We start from the raw sequence: 21670 nt of genomic DNA, 5'->3' as shown, positions 1-21670 counted from the left end.
GTATTAAGCTTAGTTTGCAGGGCAGGCAATGCACTTATCATACATAAACTACAAATTATTCATACTTGTTTTAATGCATTATGACATATGAATTGACGTCAGTTGTAGATTTGCATGGAGCAAATCTGAGGACGTTTGGCCGTGTTGCATAGTGCATTGTAGGCCTCTAATGAGGGACTCAGCAGGCGGTTCCTACTAATTTTCATGACAAATTCTAGCATAGTCATGAATCATTAAGAATGATTTGAGTCGTTTGGTGCCATACTACTGTATGTTCTACTGCATAAATAGTATCCCCTCTTTCTGTTGCACATGGTGGTGCTGTATTTAGCTTATGTAAGGATTAAAGATATTAATTATTATGACTGCTTTCATTATCCTGACCTGCTGCACGACCCTGCATTACATTTGTAAACGTGTTTTCTATCATTAATGCCGGAAGTACAGTATATAACTAGATGTGTGTGAATGCTGAAGCTGAATTGAAATGTAGAATTAATATCGAAAATCCCAGAAATGTTTTGAAATCTATTCAATCTAGGGTCAAACTAGCAACCATCAGGTTGGGAGACGACCACTCTACCACCTGAGCCGTGCCACTGTACACAGAATATGCAGAATGTTACATGTAATGTTAAATGTGAAACTAATTTCCACCAATGTAGGGAAACATTGAAATTGTCCATTCATTTTCAATGTAAGTCACAGAAAATACTGGAATTTTTAGAAAAGTCCTGATAGATAGCCTAGCCGAGCTGATTGAGCTGAACATTTTGATGGTTTGAAGTGGTTGAGAAATGTGGTAGTAGTTAGCGGACAAAAAAATAGCGGAATTGGAAAGGTTGGAATGTAAAAATGGAGAATTATGGTTGAAATGTATAAATATTTTGAACGATTACACAAGCGCTGAGGATCCAGCAACCATGGCGGGGTATTTAGCAGTCAGCAATGCGTAGGGTGCTTTGTTTGGGAACTTGATTTAGTGGAATGATACAATACAGGGCAAACGGTCTTGTATGTGTAACACTCGCATTTGAGTCTTACAGGGCACTGTAGTAGTGTCTAAACTAAATATTGTGAGGATTGGTGTTCAATGTTTTACTTATTTTTTATTTTATTTATGTATGTATTTATTTAAAATAGGCACAGTACATATTAGCTCATTCGATCCCAGCCATTTTTCAAAAGACAACCCCTTCAGTACTGTCCATTTTAGACAATTTTGACTGATCTCTCAGGGCACACAGAATATTGTGTTCTATGGCTAAATAAACATGGAACCTACCAAAAGAAAGATTCGACTCGTGTCTTTCGTCAGAAAAAAAAGGTTGTTTCTACCTTTTTCTGTTTGTTTAGTAGAACAGCATTACAACATAGGGAAGTTTCAGGAAAATGTCAGTTCCTAACTAAAACAGGGAGAAAATCAGCTTTTTGTGAAGAGATACATTTCAAGCATAACTTTCACTGTGACACAAAGTTTTTGCTTCTGTGACTGCTCAAATATCTAAACTTTACCACAACATAAACAACACAAAAAAAGGTTGTTTTACATCAAAATATTTTTGTTTTACAAATATAACACTATTAACTATTTTGAAATTTTCACATTTGGAACTAAACTGTGTGTGCACGTGTGTGCACGCGTGTACCCATGTGTTTGTGTGTGCGTTAAAATTTCCCTACAATGCGTAAACCTTCTGCACGCTGCAGTCCTCCATGCTCTTCCACTTCCTCCTTGCTGTAAAGTGTGTTTTTACATGCAAATGTCTATGCTGGGCACTTATCAAATGCACTGCATCCATTAGTGTGCACATAGTTCTGAATAACGTATATTGGGTATTATCCTTAGCAGTAGTCATTGTCATGATAACAATCATCAACTATCAATAGTGTTGTGTGAGTGCACACTAGAGAAAACTGTTCCAAAAAGCACCAAATTGTCCATTAGTAATAAGTAATTGATATGTCATCAAAAGATATAGAAAGACACAATTATAGAAAGATGGAGCGTCTTTTATTTGTTGCCTAAATGGGCCATTATCATAATCTTACGAAGGAGGAGGCTATGGAGCGTCGGGATATTTTTCTCTGCCCGTGTGAAATATTTTTCTCTTGCGTGAGTGACAGGTCGAACATATTGAAGTGCGGCGCTTGCCATCAAGGAAATAGATGAAATGTCGGTTAAAGGTCAGGAGAAAAGATGAGCAGGAAGAAGGACAGCAGCAAGAAAGAAGGGGGAGTTAACTTTTAAGGTTACTGGAAGGAGCGCCAGAAAGGACAGATGACAAAACGCAATTGTGTCCAGGGCAGGGAAAAAACAAGCAACAGTAACTTTATTAAGCCAAATGACATTATTAAGATGTGATGTTTCAAAAGCAGCAATGACTATTATTCCGTCCAAAAAAAACCCAGACATTTAAGAATAAACACCCCCTACTGGAAAGCGTAAAGACATTTTGACAAAGGAACCCTGCCTCTTTCTTATTAATAGTCTTGTGAGTGACAGTGCATGTTGCCACGTCATTAAACATGGCATAATTAGCTATTGTGTGGGTAGTACACATAGACCATAATACTACAGTAATGGTTGCCAAACACACACACACACACACCACATTTACATTTAACAAACACCGACTCATCCTTTGTAATTAGGAATCAATAAGAGATGAGTAATGTGTCCAGATAAATTTCACTTTGCCTCTAGTGAATTAAGTCAGAAAAAAGTTGCCGTGGTCAGTTTAATTGAGAGACTCAGAGAGGAAAAAATTGTGAGAGTCCCCATCCTTTAGTCTGACGTCGATGCAGACTTGTCAGTCAATCCATATCTGTATTGATCTATTGTCAGTCGCACACACGCACACGCACACACGCACACAGACAAGGTCTCCTGAATGACTAATCCATTACCACTGTCCAGTTCACTTTTTCTTCCTTTCCAGAGTACAATATTGACTCCCATCTGTCCTTAAATATGAAAAGCTAAACTTGTTTTTCTTTCAAGTCCCAAACAACCACCGAGCATGCTGAATAAATCAATGACTGTTTTTGAAAGTAAAAAAAACACATTAGTTACACTGTCAATGCTATAAATGAGAGTAAATGCTTCTTCCTTGACAAGTACAAAGCTATCGGATCTACAGTATGTGCTCTACAGAAGACCACAGTGCTCAAAACGTGACTTTTTTCCCCATTCTTTTCTCCCTCCCATTCTGTTTGTGCAGCTTCATCTCTGATTAGTGACCTACGAGCAGAGAAGATTGAGGAGAAGAGCATCACGTTGGTGTGGAGGCAGCCCTCGTCGCCAAACAGCAGCAGGACAGAATATGAAGTCAAATACTATGAAAAGGTAAATCTATTATGAAGTCATGACTGATTATCTTTTTTTAGTCTAAATATTGATGAAAAAAACTAGTTTGGGTTTACAGTTTATTTATGTTCAGAGACTAGATAGGACAGCTCTAGTCTGACTAGGTAGGACAGCCCTAGTCTGAATGGTTGCTGCAGGATACAAAGCAAATGTAGAGGCATTTTGAAGAGAAATACGTTTGATCCCAGAATCGAGCTGTCCTATCTAGTCTTTGAGCATGAACTGATTAAACCTGCTCGGGTGAGAACCTATGCAAGGACGACCTGAACAGTCCAGGTGCAGCCGATCCGCCCCGCCTCAGTGTAATTAGTTTGATAACGATTGTCCACCAAAGTGAGCACAAATTGGGCAGAATATAACAGAACACTTTTGGATAAAACCCTGAGGTAGATTCCTAAATGGGTGTAATTGTCAAGATAGTACTCGATAGTAAGCGCTTTTATGGTTTGCATTTTGTTCCCTTACTGTACCAAAAATGAGCCAAACCGTGACCTTCAAACCAAGGCACGTACCAAACCGTGATTATGCCGTACTGTTATACGCCTACCATTTAGTCTTAGTAGTCAATAAAAGCCATTGGATGCAATCCATGCAGACTGTCATCTTCCACAATGACAGCCTTCCTGTCGTGTATTTGGCTGGCTTTTCGACAAAAGCTGTACAAATTGTATGCTCTCATAAACGAAGAACATTCGGTAAATTGGTTGATCAATGTACCCAAAGTGTTTCAAGATGGGTCAAATCCTGGGACTTTTTCCAGACAGTGCAGCAGCATTAAAGGTCCTATTCCTCCAAACATACAGTCGTGGAAAAAAATGATTCGACCACCCTTGTTTCGTCAGTTTATTGATCCATTTTAATGCCCGATACAACCAAAGGTACCTTTGTTGGGGCAAATATAATGATGGTAAAAAATATAGCTCATAAGAATTTAATTTAAGAGCTGATATCTAGCAACTTCCATGGTTTTCTTGATAACCAAAATCACTTAAGTTCTTACATGGATAGCTATAGCATTGTACCACCAAAAAATGTAACTCTTATGAGATATTTTTTTTGCCATTGTTATATTTGTCTAAAGAAAGGTACCTTTAGTTGTATCGGGCATTAAAATGAATTTTTTCCATGACTGTATAAGCACCTATTTTGGTAACTCTTTCACATTGGTGTCTGTAGAAAGGGAAAGGAATGCTCTAATTAAACCCAAATATATACATACAGTGGTACTTTGCTTTTTTTGTTATGGATTTGTTTTGAAGGCTTTGAATTTTTCCCATAGGAAATCCTGTACTGTAAATCCAATTTTTGATGAAAACCGAATCACACAAAAACTGGGGCGGATGTCTTTTTGAAGTGCTTTGTCTTTGTGGAAGTAAAATGAATAGTGAGATTAATTCATATTCCAAACAGCCTTTTGAAAACCAACAACCAGCTCTACAGTCAGTTTTTATAGGTGAGCCAGAGATTTGTCACAAATACCCTATAAATACGGTGTTATGTGACATATTTCTGACAAATATTAACTTTGGTGCTTGTCTCTAAAACAAAGTATGGGCAGACTGCCAAGCGTAAATCCATTGTGATGCCCAAATCCTTTCATTTTAATTCTGTACGTGATGCCAGCTTCTTAGCTTGCATCGCAGTGAGTCATACTCATAGGTTGCTACCACAAAGACATACGGAGGTAAATGAATATATATTTACTGTAGATGTTAAGGCTTGTATAAATTACATAAGCAAGAACGTAGAAAGATAGATGACATTGCCAAGAAAGCACGCACATCAAGGAAGCGGGGGACAATTCAAGAAACTGTAAAATCTACATCAAGGTGAAAGGAGGACCAGAGGAAGCCAAAGTACCTGCTGTCAAAAACATCAAGGAAGTGGACAAATACGGGAGGTGACATCGTCTCGACTACAAGGAAGTTAAACACACAACTCACAAAGACTTGATGCAGCTGGAAGTCAACAACAATCAACAATAATAACTCGACAATAACAGATTATTCAAAATTCAACAATATTAAGATTGCTAATGATCAATTACCTATCAATTGTGCCAAATTTTTACTCTGATTTCTATTCAAATATTTATCCTTGGTGTTTGATTCACTTGATTATTTAATGCCTTGACAAATACTAACTTATTCCTGGTTATTAGGGTGAATTTGTTCCTATTTTTCAACATTTATTCAATTTAAATCTGATTTTATCCTTTTTTTTTGCCCCCTTAACACAGCACAAACTTTCCAGTTTCATTATTTGAATTCCTATTTGCTTCTTTAGATTTCTTTCACACCTATGTCTACCACCATATTGCTTTTGAGGATAACCACAATAAGAATGTCTTATCACACTCATTTACCACGGCTTCTCAGTTCGATTGTGCCCCCCTCCACAGTCAACAGACATATTCTTCACAGTAAATCGTCCGTGCACGTAAATGCCAGCTGTCACACTCGCACCATCTTCATACGGCACATTTTCTAGCAACACCTCATTTTCCAACACGCCTTTTCACACCTCTGTCTGTTCTGTATGCTCCACCATATTTAATTAAGACCTGCTCCTTACTCCTGTATTGCCACATCAAAAAGGGGAGGGCCAGGTAAGGCGGGCAACAGGTGAGGAGATTATATGCACCGTAGAGGATTTGCGAAGATTGAGACACAAGAGATATGGAGGGTTCGGCAACATATTAGACGGCTAACAGATTAGGAGAAGATGATGCGGCTTACGACTATTTCCAAGAGCGTGGTGTTGGAGAGAATTGAAGGAAGGTGCTTTGGGAGGATCCTAGATGAAAGTGAAAGTGCAAGGGATATATAGAGAATAACCAAGAGAGACAGGAATTTTGCTGCAAAGCCTTGAAATGAAAAGGCAATACAGCCCCACTACACTGCAACAAAGTGCCTGGTGGAGCGTTTTAAAAAGGGTATTGTTTAGGATGGATGATGTGTTTTTCCTCTCTGATTAAGATGCTGCTTTAAACTGCTGCATAAGAGCTAAAATATTGTTAAACATGGCAGTACCACTTGCTTTAACATGTTTCAACCTGATAAATTATAGGTAGAAGAGCGTTTTTTTTTTTTTTTCCCCCTCCTCTGTTTGTTTCCTCCTGCTCCTCGCTTATTTTTAGGTTTATCATTAAATGTGATGTACAGTATGAGCCTCCGTTGGAGTCATTATGCATATGGAAGGAACGGTGAAACAACAACTGGTAGATTGCATTAAAAAAAAAAAGGATATAATTGTTCTTTCCTGCTCGACAGCAGTTTGATGATTGCTTCATTGATTTTGACTTAAACTTGGCGTTATTACTCTCTGCTCAAGCTCTGCTCAAGCCCTGCAGGATTTCGCGTTTGGGCATCAATTCTTGCATATTCAACCAATCCCACTTTTTTTCTGTCTGTGTCACGCCGGCATTTCTCACTGATGTGTGCGAGTGACAGGGAAGAAAAGCTTCCACTCTCTAAATGTATAAATGCTGATTGTGTGTATAAATCTCTAGACCTCGAAACAATACGTCCTAACATTTGACTCAGCACGTTTATGATATCATTTAAGCACAGTGATGTTGTAAATGTCAACTGAATCACACTGAGAGATTTGTTTGTTTGGGGTTATTTTGCATTGTTTTGTGGCCTTAATCATTGTTAAAAAAAATGGCTTATCTGTTGACTGACTTATACTAGTCACTGCATCCCGTCAAGAAACAAATTACAGGCTCATAGTTCAGAAATTGCACTAATTAGTCACAGCACCACGTAGGAAGACCAGTTCTCATTTAGAACACAATTGAAATGAAACATATGCATCAAACGTACTTGTTTGTTCACATACCGCACGGGCGTTCGGAAACTAGGATATAGAGCAGGGGTCACCAACCCGTCGATAGCGAGCTACTAGTCCATCTTTGGGACTTTGCCAGTCGGTACCATGGGTGCACACACACCCCGGCTCGCCGCACGCTCACAGTTTAAGCGACAAGGAGAGAGAGAGTGAGAAGCGTGCAGCGATGTGCCTGCTCATGTGACAGCAATTATTGCACATTGTAGGTCAAAATCAGCCTTTGGTACCTCAAGATTAAGGCACAACTATCACTCCAATGATGTGCACCTCCAAAAACGCTGTTCATTAGGACGGATTAACACAACCCCTCAACCCCTAAACCACCATCGCTTCGCTCGCCCACGACACTGAGCCAACAAGCCAAATAGAGTTGTAGACGAAGAGCCACAAAAGTAGGGGTGCCCAAAGTGCGGGCCGTGGCTAATCTTGTGCTCCAAAAGGTTGGTGGCAAACTACCAATAGTGAATATTGACTCAATACCTCTCAGATCATGTCAGCTGACAAGATTAACATGATTGTAATGTGCCAATTTGATGGAATCTTTACATGACATGTTTGTTGCACTTCTTCTATTGGACCTCATGAGATTATAGAGGTGCACCCAGGTACAGTACAGTATTGAAATAACAATAATCCCTAATAAAAATCTCTATTTGTAATATTTAATAATATAATTTAATAATATATTATGCCATAATTATGACATAAAAATATATAATAAAAGCACGGGCTACTGTTATGGCCATAACCTACGCCAAGCTAAAACTCAACTGTGAACCCCCAGCATCACTTCCTGTTCTCCCCCCCCCCCCCCCCCCCCACTCAAAGCACACGTTCATGTCTAGATTATCCTCCCTTTTGTCCCACAAGGGATACATAAAACTTGCTGCTTTTGAAGCAAATTTAGGCATCATTCCTTTTAGAATGGAAATAAAATATTCATTCTTCTCCCCCCCCCCCCCCCCCAGCCTTAAACTGCGTAATGAACATATCAGACGTGGATTCAGCCGACGTGTGTTTTTCTAACCCCACTTTCTTTTTCCACAGGAGCAAAAGGATCAAAGCTATTCTACCATGAAAACCGCCGCCACACGGATCAGTGTCAACAACCTCAAACCCGGCACCACCTACGTCTTCCTCATCCGTCCCTTCACTACGCCAGCGCCCTCCTCATCTCTGTCCTCTTCCCCGCTCTCATCCTCTTCCTCGTCATCTTCCTCTTCTACTTATCCCTCTTCCTCGTCTGCTTCTTCCTCATCTTCTTCTTCCTCGTCGTCCTCCTCTCCTCCTCCTATTGACTACGGAGCCTACAGCGCTCCCCTGGAGCTGCAGACTCTCGGAGAGCGTGAGTCGCCTTTTAACACCTTCTCCCTCCTCCTGGCCTTCTCCTGATCTCATTCTCCTCCAGGAAGCCAGTGACTTAAGTGTGTGTGTGTGTGTGTGTGTGTGTGTGTGTGTGTGTGTGTGTGTGTGTGTGTGTGTGTGTGTGTGCGTGTGTGTGTGTGTGTGTGTGTGTGGGCATCTAGCCAGCCTAAACAATGAGGCGTGCAGCTCGAGAGGGCGAGAGAGAGACGACAATGTGACCGTGTTTGAGATTATGTGTGAAGATTCAACATTTTACCGGCGAGCTGTGAAACATTTTGTCTTTGATACCACCTCAGAGTGTAGTTTTTACACTCCGTGTGGGTTTTATGCCTCTCACTTCTAATGGAAACAGCCATTTTTATATCCAGCTATGGGATTTTTTCTTTTTTTTTTTTTTTAGTGCTGTACTGCTTCACATTATACGTTGTCAAATTTACCTAAAAGCCGCTGCCCGCATCTGAAAGCATCTCCTACGCACGGTCAAAGACCAAATCTACCATGGCATTTTTGTACTTTTTATATTTAGCCCGACAGGATTTCACACGAAACGTGGTTGACCTTTTTGTGTTTTGGGAGAGAGGGCTTTGTTTCACAATAACTTTTTGGATGATGCCGATGCTCGCCTCAGGCTGGCTAAGGTGTCAAACAAGTGATGACCTCGCAAACTTTTCAAGGCAGCCGCAGTCGAACCTGCTAATGGCTGCACGGGGAATATAGCCATGGAATACCGACGCACTACTCGATACCCGACAGTACTTTACAGTGTTTACCGTATTTTCCTGAGTGTAAGCCGTACTTTTTTTTAAAGTTTGGCTAGTCCTGCAACTAGGACATGAATCAAGGAGTGAACAGTATTCAATGGATTGACTGATGTGGAATGAGATCGGGAGCTTGGTGAACTTGCTTAGCGGTAATGTTCTATTGGACTCGCTGGCTTGTTATGTTAATTTAGCCTATTCAGCCTCCCGGGTATGTTCTTTATGCAGTTGTGTAGACCAAACCGCAATAAATGATTTTCCGCAGTATAGGATTCAGTGTTAATATATTGAATATTTATGTAATTAGAGCATAGGAAACCTGTTTTTGACTTTCTAAATAATTTTTTTAAACATTATTAGAGCCCTGTAAACATGAAATAACACCCCTATAGTCATCATTACACTCCTATTATTCATTGTTTACAGCGCAGTGCATAACTCTTATGCTGGAGGGACTCTAGAGTGCAAGGTGAGGTCATGTAATGTCACATTACTGCCACCTAGTATCAAAAATACTACATATCACTTGTATGTCAATATGTTTTGAATAATAATAGACCATAGTCTACCACGAAAGAGCCATCATTTATTAATTCATTTCTGAAAAAACGCAATGTAGCGAGGGAGCGATAATCCAACTGCGATATTGCAAGGGTCGACTGTATACTGTCAAATGCAGAATCTTGTGGAAATTGAAAAATTGTGAATAAACTGCTGTCATTTTGAGGAGAAGGAATGTTTGTGTGCGGAAGTATTTCCCTGATGGACCGCTCAATCGTGGCGGAATGTCATCACAGACACTAACTTCCAAACTGAACATGGTTGGCATAAAAACATTCCAACTCATCTCTTACAGAGCATGAAACAAAGCTAGCAGGGTTAGCTTAGTTTAGCAGAGCATGCTAGTGCGGCTGAGTGTGTGCAACTCAGGATGTACTGTATGAGTGTGTTTACAACGTGTTGTGTTTACATTGTTAATGTAAGTGACCGTTATACAGTGTCCGCTGGCATGGTGCAAGGCCTGAGTGAAATAAGGACGAGAGGCACGTTTATTCTTGTACCCAGCTCATCTTGACCGTCAATGGACATTCAGAACACACACAACACACTTCCGGCCTTCAAAATAAGAGCGTTGTTCACCACATCCAGTCTAATTGTGTAAACAAAATAAGGGTACTTTACATGAATTAACACAATTGTATTTCCATTGCTGACTGCACCTTCATTAACCGCAAGCACGGGCATTGCAGTTTGTTGTGGACGTATAGTGCGACTTATATATGTTGTTTTCCTCTTAATGACGCATTTTTTTGACTGATGCAACTGATAGTCTGGAGCAACTTACAGTCCGGGAAATACGGTCAATATTTAAGTGTGAGCTGCAAGTGGGATGATGGGACACAATGTCTATGTTGATGTTTCGATTGACACTGTCAGGTGTGTAAATGATGTGGATGTGCGAAGTGTGCCTGCATCATATTTGATATCATGTCAACTGTGTTATTGCAGTCGCTCTGGCATCCAGTGAACAGAGTCCAGTGGTGATCATCGCCATCGTGTCGGTAGCAGCTCTCGTCATGCTTCTCTCTATGGGAGTGGGACTTCACATCTGGAGAAGGTAGAGAGCTATAAATCGATGCACATGCACACTTACACACACACACACACAATTATTAATTCTGTACACACATTTCCTTATGTTTTAATCCCCTGAACGTGTCAGACAGACCTACATTTTGTACGGACAAACACCCGCTCATTGACTCAGTCTCACATGCGCCACCACTGTAATCCCGATTACATTAATCCATAGATTAAATGAATCCCTGCATGGCAGGAATGTGCAAATAACGCATCTGAAATTTTTCACACTTGCAATGCCGTGTGTGTGTGATTAATGGAGGCATCAAAATAGGAAGAACAATTTTGTGGGCCAGTTGTAGGGCACGTTTTATTGCGTATGATTTTTCATAGAGGCAAGCTTCTCAAATGGTGGGTAGGGCGGGTGAGGGACAAGGGGGCCTTTTTCTTCAACGTTAGTGTCTCTATTCATGCATGAACGATGCCGGTGCCAGCAACTGGTACAGTGGTTTGTACAGAAGGCTAAATTAATGACAAGTTCTCAATGGGCATACTTTTCCCAATCCGCATTACTTTTCCCAATGAATATTACTAAATGATTATACAGGCTTAATAATGTTACGGTAGTGGGGCAACGGATTAGTGCGGATAACAACAGTAATGTATTTAAATATAAGCAACAACGAGTCAACATGACTGTCAATGTCACCTCAGGCATTTCGAATGCATGTATTCGACTTACATATTTTGCCGTTTATTTGCATATTTTATTCATATTTTTTCTGCATTTATGCTTGCCATCAGAATTGTCAAAGGGCTGGGCATGAGATGTTCTGTTCTAGCTCTTGTATTGGCTCGTCATAGATTGTGCGTAGCTAGTGCGGTTGGAGCGTGTATGCAAGTGAGTAAAAGGAATAATATTATTATCGGTCGCACCGGACCAATTCAAGACACTCATGCAAACGGGTGTTGTCAAGCTCAAGCATCTCAAACAACACACGTACGCACACAAAGTGATGCACATGACAGATACCGTGTATGTACAGTATGAAAGCTCAACCGTGCACAAGCACCAATGTTGAAAGTGACATAATTAGATGAAAAGCTGCCATGCACAGGTGGCCACAATAATCCCAGCACACGTAGCTCTTCATTGAATAATAATGTTTTATCTTTCTGCTCCCCTCCCCCTTCATCACTGCATTCCATTGAAAAGGGGTCTCCATTGTTCGTCACTGTTGCGCCATTATCTTGCTCCTTATGTTTTGTGTGCAGACATGGAGGGGAAGGCTTGATGCCTCAATTATCAGGCTCTCATGTTTGCAAAGACAGCCAGCTTGCAGGCACTGCTGAAGGGTCTCAGATGTACTGATCTGCCTGCTGCCACACACACACACACACACACACACACACACACAAACACACTCATGCAAATCGTGCCGCTTCACATAAAGGCTCGGACACATGATGATTATTATTATCATTATGTCTCCCAAGTGGCGGTGCACCAACGAAAAGGAAAGCCATGGCCATGGAAGTGAAAATGAACATCATAAAAAGCTCAGAGAGAAGACACACCCACCAATAGTCACGACTGTCATGAAGGAAAGCCGCGAGGAGAAGAAGATCTCATCTTTTTCTTACAATAATCCCTTGTTTATCGCGGTTTATTGTTTTCAGATCCAACCGTGATAAGTGAATTTCCGCGATTTTACTTATCAATCAAGTATTTTCATAGAGCAGAGAAATGCTGTTTACAACTTTCTAAATACAGTTTTTAACATTATTAGAGGTCTTTAGACATAAAATAACACCCCTATAAGTCACCTTTACACTCATATTACCCAATATAGGAGACATAAGAAGAGTAAATAAAGCATTTAAGACATAAATAAGACTTGTGCTTGTGTGTGTTGCTATAAATGTGTTCTATAGGGGAGATGAGTGGCGGGTGGACAGGAAGTGAGGGCGGGGGTTCAGAGTTGAGTTTCATCTTGGCATGGGTTACGGCCGCAGCGGTAGCCCGTGTTTTTATTAGGGATTTATAATCTGGATTATGGTGCCTGTTGTGAGATCATTCAAACCTGCAATAAAAGCCTGTGGATGAAGCCTGGTGATTGTATGTCTCACCAAACAATACAGTACTGACACCTAGTGACCAGTGTAGAATACTACATATCATTCGCGTCTCTGATTGCGTCTTCTGAATGCCTCACATTTGTATTTTAGTTCCTTCAGCCATTGTTATGCTTGAAAATGCTTAATTCAAGCAAAAAATACATCCAGTTTGCTTCAATTGGCCTATTTCTGACTAGTAACTATATTATGATATATTTTTGAAGAACCGTGACACAGTGAAGCTGCAAAATTCACACCGCACAGTGGCGAGAGACGACGGTTCTGTGTTTTATATGTCCTCCGTGTTTTCTATGTGCAGTGTGTGTGACTCACTGACTTAGGGAATTTAATTTAGATATATAGAGGTATAAATTCCGACCAAAAGTCCAACTACATCAGTCTACGAACGGAATTTGTTTGTAACCCGAGGATCACATGTGTATGGATTATGCAGTTCACCTCTTATTACCACACGTATAGCTTGCACTATCACGCATTGTCTGCACTGAAGGGTTAGCGGTTCGGTCAGATTTGCCTCCTTATGTAACACAGCTGCACTAAAAATAGCAGCTGTATGCACATTTTGACAGCAATATTATTATTTTGGCCTGTAAAGGCCTATTGTTTGTTCCATCTCTGGTATTGGATGAATGTAAAGGTGTACCTAATATTGTGGATGGGTGTGTAGCTCTGTAGTTTTACAAAATCTCTTCCCCTTGCTGTTATGGCTGTCAAGGACGCCATATTAGGCCGACACAACTCTAAATGAGAACACACGGTGAAATGGATAAGACGGGGCCAAAGTGCATTTTGTACTTTCCTGTGTGAAATACCATCTTGACACTTTTCTTCACACACACACACACACACACACACACACACACACACACACACACGTGTGCCTGACTGAGTTTGATAGAGCCGGAGTTTGAGGGCATTGACCGAACAAACTCAGCCTTCACTGGTCAGTGAAAGGGATGGCTTAGCCTTCAGTGGTGACACCACCGTGCATGAGTGTGATTGAGTGGGTGTACACCTGCGGAGCGAGTGTGTGTCAAGGTGTCGGGAGACAGGAAGATGCAGGAAGACTGACTTGGGTCCATCCAGTTTATGAAGTGCAATGTTGGTGTGAATGTTGAGGTTTGCACCAAATAGTGCTTAGGAAGTACATCTCTCTTGACCCCATCCTAACAGTTCCTACATTTGCCGCTCAGTCGCCTTAAAGCTCGCTCTTGCTCTTGACTTTTCACCTTCAAATCAACCCATTTTAGAATATGCTGCGGTCAAAACAAAAAGTTTGGCTTGCTAAAGGACATATAATACATCTTGATGCATTATCATCTTGTAATTATGTCTTGTGAGAACATCATCCCCACGTTCGTGCACATTTTGTGTCCAATGTGTGTAAACTGCTGGAGAGAGCGAGACAGTTCATGCGTCAATCAGCATATCATGTACTAATTTTGACATCAAAATATGTCTATCCATAAATCAAACATGCAACACATCAGAGTTTGATGGTGATACAAGCACAGAACTGCTCATATTGTTATTATAGCATGTCCACACGTCTAATGCTACCCTGCCTGCCTGCTTAATTCCATCCGACATACAGTTTATTGCTGACTAAAGACCGTTATTGATATCGGTCCAATATCACCAAAAAATCGAATTGGATTATATCAACCTGCATCTAAAATGTCCGATGTCAACACTCCAGTACAAGCAGTCCATTCCAGACCGCTCCCTCATTTCTATCCAGCCCCTCTATCCCGGAGAGAGCCCACGTGATTACAACAATGGTGTGAGCTAACGTGCTAGCAGAGTAAGCAAGTCCGAGTGCAAATCCCGCCCTGCACAAGTCCCCCTGTGGTTGGAAGTTCAACACGACCAACCCCAGCGCGCATCCGAAGCAGCACCACAAAAAACAGCATGACGATCCATGCAAAACAAACCTTTGGGGACCCAACGCTGTCCGAAAGGGAGTTTTTTTGCATACCTACTGTTGCTGACTATTCTTTATTTGAGTACTATCACTTTATCAAGCCTTTTCTAACATTCCACACTACAATATAGACAGTAAAAGTATGATTCATGCCAATATCAGATTGGATTGATATTGGTATCAGCCTGTACTCAAGGCTGCAATATCGATATCGTATTAGAAGTGGAAAAAGTTGTATCAGGACACCCCTACTTAAGAACGCATTGCTCTATAAGAAAAAACAACAAAAAGGAACTACGGCTTTCCGATACCATCAGCCCATTGGCAGGAAAAGCAAATATTGGATCATACCTGGATCGTTTTTTCCTGCCGGTAACGATATCGGCGAACGAGTGATGGCGTGCTCCACAGAGCAGGATGCTTGCTAGCTCAGTATGTCCGCAGTCTGGAATTATTTTCAAATTTTGTAAAGCAGGGGTCTCAAAGTCAACCATCTCGAGGCCGCTTCAGGTAGTAGAGTCCGGGTGACGCTGGGCCACACCAATCACAATCACGGTGTCATCAAAGAAAAAACACGCAACAGGCACATAACACATACACAAGGCAACTACTACTACTAGTGGAGGATAGTAATCATTTAATTTACATCATTTTAGTACCTTTTTTACAAAACAAGTGCCGCAAAGCATGCCGGGAAGGGATGCCAGCTCCCAGCAGACTGATTTTACTGACTAGTTTTAATTAGGAAGGTAAAAAAAATCATATTAATGGTTTCAGTTTCATCTCATTGAGGTGTCAGAGTACCGTAAGATAAACATGAATGCATAATGAGCACTTTCTGCAGTTGGCAACCACATTTATCTACAATCACATCGTTGATGTGGGAGCTTTGGTCTATTTTCAAATGACAAAAACACACGTGGTCATCAAAATGGTGATGCGTGATTATGATTTTTTTACATTTTTTTCTGGCACCATCTACCGTATTTGACTAACGAGAGGAAATGAGTCCAAAAATGTGTTTGTAATTACAAAGTACTGAAAAGAGCCCCTCAATCCCATCCCCACCCCTTTGTCTTCTTCCCAGCAGTGTCTGCTCAAGCTCCTCCAATGTAACTCCTGCTAGCGTGGTGCTGCTCTCGACCTCCTTCTCCACTCTTCCTCCTCCTCCTCCTCTTCTCTCTCCTCTTCCTCCCTTCACACAGCTGATGCCCAGGTACACTTGGCATGTACTCCCCCCTTCCCTCATCCTCTAGTTCCTCTATTTTTAATTTCCTCTCAGCATTTATCCATTGGTGGTTTCTTTTCTTTATTTGGCACACTAATAAGGCAAATAAATATATCTTTTCATCACGCTGTTTGGCCCACTTCCTTTTCTAACCTCATAAAATGCATTTAAAAAGTGACGGTAGTGTTGAATAACCAAAAAAAAGAAGCCATTATCCAAAAGGAAACTGTTGGCGTCTAGTTTCATTTTGATCATATCTGACATTTTACAAGAAGTGATGGAAAAAGGACTGAAGTCATGGGACGTTGCCCTAATATGATTACGCTTCCTCTTCCCTTTTTCCTTCCTCCAAACCTCAGTTGTCCTCCTGTCTCCTCGCTTGTATCATTGCATATCTCTAGACTTTCCTTGAGCAATCTCATATGCAAATGAACACCCAGCGTAACACACGTGCATTGTGGCTTGGCGCTGCTTTGCATTTGCGCCTCGTCGTTCTTAATTGGGCCCCTCCATGCTATGCCATAATGCCAGTGCTCAGACATGACATTTATTGACAACGTGCGTCCTAGTCAGCTTTAGTCGTAGTTAGTAGTTGTACTGGTGGAATTATTATTGCGCTACAGGAATCGATTTGTCCACTTTTTGGCAGGATTTGGCGAGATTAAGACAAGATTTCTCAAGCCGAAAAAACTGCGGGCGCTGGGACAATAATAAATAAATAAATCACACAATAAATGAACATGAAGTCGATAGTTTTGCCGGCCACGTGCATATGTGTCTGTTTTCCTCGTCTCTCGCTTCCAAACAGGCAGAAACAGGATTCACTCTGTGCATTGTTCCATAGAACAATGGCATGGAAGGAGTGAGACCTTTTGTGAGTCATACAGTCTAGTTGTCTTGGTGGGTGGACTCAGGGACCGTTAGCATACACACAGAGTGCAGAAGAGTGTAATGTAGTAGAAATTATATTAGTAGATTGCAATATATTGTCGTATTAAAAAAAAATAACTAAAAATGTCATTGTACTTTCACACTTCCTAATTGATCAATTAAATGATCAGGTGTTGGATTTCACCCTTTAGTTTCCCAATTAGTCTAAATAAGTGCACAAAGCAAGGTCCCTAAAGGAAGTTGCATATGGGTTTGGTGTAGAACAAGGGTCGCAAACCCGCAGCCCGCAGGACCATATTTTTGCGGCCGGCTTCTTGACAGCAAAGTTGAGTATAAGTATAAGTATAAGCCCTGGTGAGATGCTGAGAGGCACTTTAGCTTGCTTAATCAATAGCTAGCGCTGTACTTGCAGTGACATTGTCACACAGTACAAATGAACAGGCGGGTCATTACACAGGACATCAACTACAATCACGGGGCCGGGCAGAGAAAATATGTTTAGCATGAAAGGGCCTCTAGAGCAACGATACTGTCTGCCCCAATGGCTGGACAGAAGGAGTAAACACTCCCAGCACTCCCAGCGGTAGTGATGCCCTGCTCCCAGCATGCCTTGCGGCACCTTTTTGTAACCAGTTGCTCAAAGTACATGTTTAGAGTTAACGTAGTTGTTGTTTATTATCCTCCAGCAGTAGTAGTAGGTTCTCTGTGTGTTATCTACCTGTTGCATGTTAAGTTGATGCGTGATGGCTATAGCATATGTTTTGCCTAAACTGAGCATTTTCAAATATAAAAATGGCTAAATGAAGTAAAATATAAATAGAAGGCATTTAAAAGACCCAAAGATGTTGATGTAGTATTCTACAGTCCGAAGCCGTCAGTGATGTTAATGTCATGTTCAGTCAGACACACAAGCACCAGACCTGATCGCCGGAACAACATGCTTTTATTGCAGGTTTGAATTATCTCACAAAAGGCACAATAGTCCCACGGCAAGATGAAACTCAGTTCTGAACCCCCGACATCACTTCCTGTTCACCACTCACTCACTCACTCACTCACTCTAGGGAACACATACAGTATCCGTAGTGTAGAAGAACTCAACAAATGGGGTAGATCTGGATGAACGGGCATGAATTCCCAAAAACATGCTCAAAAATCATTCAGAAAGTCTCCAAGAAGAGTGGCGCTTCTAAAGATCCAACACAATTTTTGGTTGTTTTTTCACTTCCTGTAGGTGTAATGGCCACGTGCCCCCAATGTTTTTGACCAGCGTAGCATTTGTAACCACTATTTTTGACTCAGTGACTCCCTCTCTTCGCCATGTCACCAATAAACCCCAATGTCTCTGATCTCATTATGTCCTCCATCCTCATGTCAGTCCTGTTCCCCCCTTCGGTCTCCCTTTTTTACTGCACTCCCTTGTCTATCAATTCTTGTCTCTCCTCGTCTGTGTGCCCCGATGGTCTCTGCTGCATGCGTCTGCTGGTGTGTTTCGACAGACAGGGTCCCGACCCTGTCTCAGACCCTGCTGTTACACAGGCTGAGGGATGTGTCAGCCTCGTCCTCGATCACGTCTCCCCGCGAGAGAACACTCATACAGCGACACGCACAGAATCTTCTCAAAAAAAAGCATATACATGTAAATACGCAAGACTTTTGCATTAATACGCCGCATACTGTCGTCCAAACACAGCCTCACAGAGGATCGAGGGTTCGAATTTCGGCATCTCTGTAGAGTTTGCATGTTCTCCCTCAAACAGATTAGTCTTAATAAATTGACAAATAAGAAGCCACTGTAATAATGCTGGCAACGATACAGTTTGTACGGCTGCACATTTCCATGTGGCACAAAAAGCCGTATAAGAACAAAGTAGCCTAATACAATCAGTGGAAATATAAACTGGGCTCATTCAGCATGTTACGCATGAACGCAGCATGAAGGAAACTGATTAGATTAGAAGTATTAAAGGAAGATGTCTTACTCCCCCCTTGCGTAACCAGCGTGTTCATTGCAAATTGCATATCTACAACCCAAAGGCGGAACTTCCAAATAATTCCAGACCGCCAGCGTCCTGAGCTAGCAAGCTTATTGCTGTGTGGCGCACATCCTCACTCCCGTGGATATCATCATCTGTAGAAAAAAACAATGCCGATATTATTCAATACCCCTATTAAAATTGTACTATTTGTTAAATTTGTTACTATTACTTTAATTGCTTACTTATTGCCAGTACAGTTGACAGTTTGCCGCTGAACCGGTTCTGATTTCCAAATCCAAACACATCCGAGGTGGAACTGTGATCAACCTGAGCGCCTACACTGCAATCGAAGGTGATGACGGGCTTGTACACATGGATAAAACGATTGAAAGGACAATCCCTCAACATGTTTCCTCCGAATAACAATTCCGCAGGGCCAGTTAAATTTTTACACGACAGTGATTGATGTTCTCTTTCCACATCGTTATCCATGAAATATGGTTACCTGACACAGTTATTATGATACCTGTCAATGTATAGGACGCGTGTGCCTCGCAACACTTTTGCTGTGCGACTTGCTCTCTTTTTGTTTTTAATGACTAATTTATGGGAGCGCATTGTAACCACGACACGTCACAACACGAGGTCTGCCTGGATTTAGCATTTGTAAGTTTGTTCGAAGAATCTGTCATTTACTGAAGGTTTTACTGTCATTCTTTTTTTTGGCACGCTTTCTAGCCATTTTACTAATCCGAGGAAGCATAGAGGCCAGCCAGAATGTCTGCTCATTACTTGTTAATCTGTCTCTTCCAGCTTGTGTGTGTGTGTGTGTGTGTGTGCGCCTGCCAAGGTTAGGAGGCAAGTTTAAATTTCCCTCTAAGACGAAAAGCCATCCAGTCAGATCATAGAGGGTTCACTCTTGTGTTGACCCCCCGTGGGGGCGAGCGGATGAGAGCTGTTGTAAAATACATATCCTTCAGTGTGTGCTCGACAATAGCGTATCTATTCCAGCCCAATCAGTGTGTGTGTGTCTGTGGCTCAGTGGAATCAGACAGAATTTCCACTTATTCAGCCTCAGATCACTTCTCTTGCTCATCAGTGCCATCGCATCAGGGGGGGCCTTCTGTATTACTCTTCTGTATCTTCCATCACCGCAGTCAGTGCGCTCATCTTCGCTTTCCCCTCATCTCAGTTATTGCACATTTTGTGTAAACGACCGCGTTGCAAGATAAACAGCGTCTGATGGTTGTTTGCGTCTCCTGACTGGGATAAAACACTGTCTGATGTCTGTCTGTTTCGCTTTTTTAGACAATGCGGCTACAGCAAAGCCTCTCAAGAGGGAGACGAGGAACTTTACTTCCAGTGTAAGTGACGTCTACGCTTTGTCTGTCCTTTTCCCTGTGCTGTTTTGCATGCGTCTACACGAGCACACGCACAACATCTTAGGACTTTAGTGCCACGGCATTAATTCTTGGGGGAAGATGTAGAGGAGAAGCGGGCGAGGTAAGGATTGAGGTCCCGGTTGCTTCTTTTTTTTAAGCCCCTGTCCATGAGGCTTTCTGTTTGGCCAGTGACTGAATGAGAATAGTTTGACATGTCTCGTGTACGTGCGTACATGGCAAAGCTTTTCTAAAGTGGTAATTGTGTGCTTAGATTTTTCCTTTTGTGTGCGCACAGTTTTGTAAATGTTGTGCATGCGTGCATGCTCATTTGCGTTGTTTAATCTCCCAGCATGCTGAGCCCTCAGGAGGGGTTTCGGAGCACTGTGGCTGATGAATAATGAGCCAAAGCCATGCGGCTGGGAATTAAATCTGCCCAAACAAAGAACTGCAAGCGGCCGACAAGCATGCAATACACACAGCGATGCATGTGCACATATCTGGCCTGCTTTTTAAAAACTCACACAGTTTTTTTTTGTTTTTTTCCACACATAAATAGGCTGTAAGATGTATTTTTGTTCTCTTTAGTCAACACACGCTCCCATGGGTCCACTTTCTGCTCCATGACTGAGCAGACTTATGGGCTGCAATGCAAGATATAGGTTTGGATAAAGTCACGTAAAGCTTTTATAGCCTTCCGCAACAAATGCCTTCGCTACGCTGTCAGTGCAAAAGTATTGGGACACACTTTTTATACTGCAAAAACTAAAGTCCTTGCCAGGCGCTTCCTATATTAGACAAATGTGCTTGTAAAATCGCAAATATAAAAAAGGTGACTTGCCAAAACACCATTTTACTTGATTCCAGCATTTTGCCAAGTCACCTTTTTTGTTCTTTTTTTGTACTTTGTCTAATATGGTATAAGGCAAAAATAAGTACTTGGGGTTACGTCGTTCCGTGTTTGGTGGTTCATGAAGATATTCCTATGAATTAATTAAAAACTTCGCACGAGATTCGCACGAGAACTAGTCACAGTAATTCCTCGCCGTTTTGTGCTTTGAATATCTCTTCACACTATTTTTCAAAAATATATTAATTAATAAGTCATTGCTGTTTTGTGCTAGCATATTATTATAAAATTAAATTACATATTTTTTTGCCTATAAGCATTTTCAAGCATCAAAATGGCTAAATGAATTAAAAT

At 41.4% G+C, this 21670-nt stretch overlaps 1 protein-coding gene across 4 annotated transcripts in view; it reads left to right on the top strand.

Annotated features, from left to right (window-relative positions):
* LOC129173226 (ephrin type-A receptor 7-like) overlaps nucleotides 1-21670 on the top strand; it is a 211656-nt gene that overhangs the window by 160920 nt on the left and 29066 nt on the right. Inside the window, exons 6-10 of one of the 4 annotated variants that reach the window (XM_054763942.1) lie at nucleotides 3225-3349; nucleotides 8270-8567; nucleotides 10855-10963; nucleotides 16080-16205; nucleotides 20396-20451. In XM_054763942.1, the coding sequence (XP_054619917.1) occupies nucleotides 3225-3349; nucleotides 8270-8567; nucleotides 10855-10963; nucleotides 16080-16205; nucleotides 20396-20451 (714 nt within the window). The other 3 variants (XM_054763941.1, XM_054763943.1, XM_054763944.1) reach the window with 3 other exon arrangements.

Source organism: Dunckerocampus dactyliophorus, chromosome 20 (genome assembly GCF_027744805.1).
Source record: "Dunckerocampus dactyliophorus isolate RoL2022-P2 chromosome 20, RoL_Ddac_1.1, whole genome shotgun sequence".
Classification (NCBI taxonomy): Eukaryota; Metazoa; Chordata; class Actinopteri; order Syngnathiformes; family Syngnathidae; genus Dunckerocampus; species Dunckerocampus dactyliophorus.
Note: the sequence above shows the minus strand (reverse complement) of the source record. Positions and strands in the feature narration are given on the sequence as shown.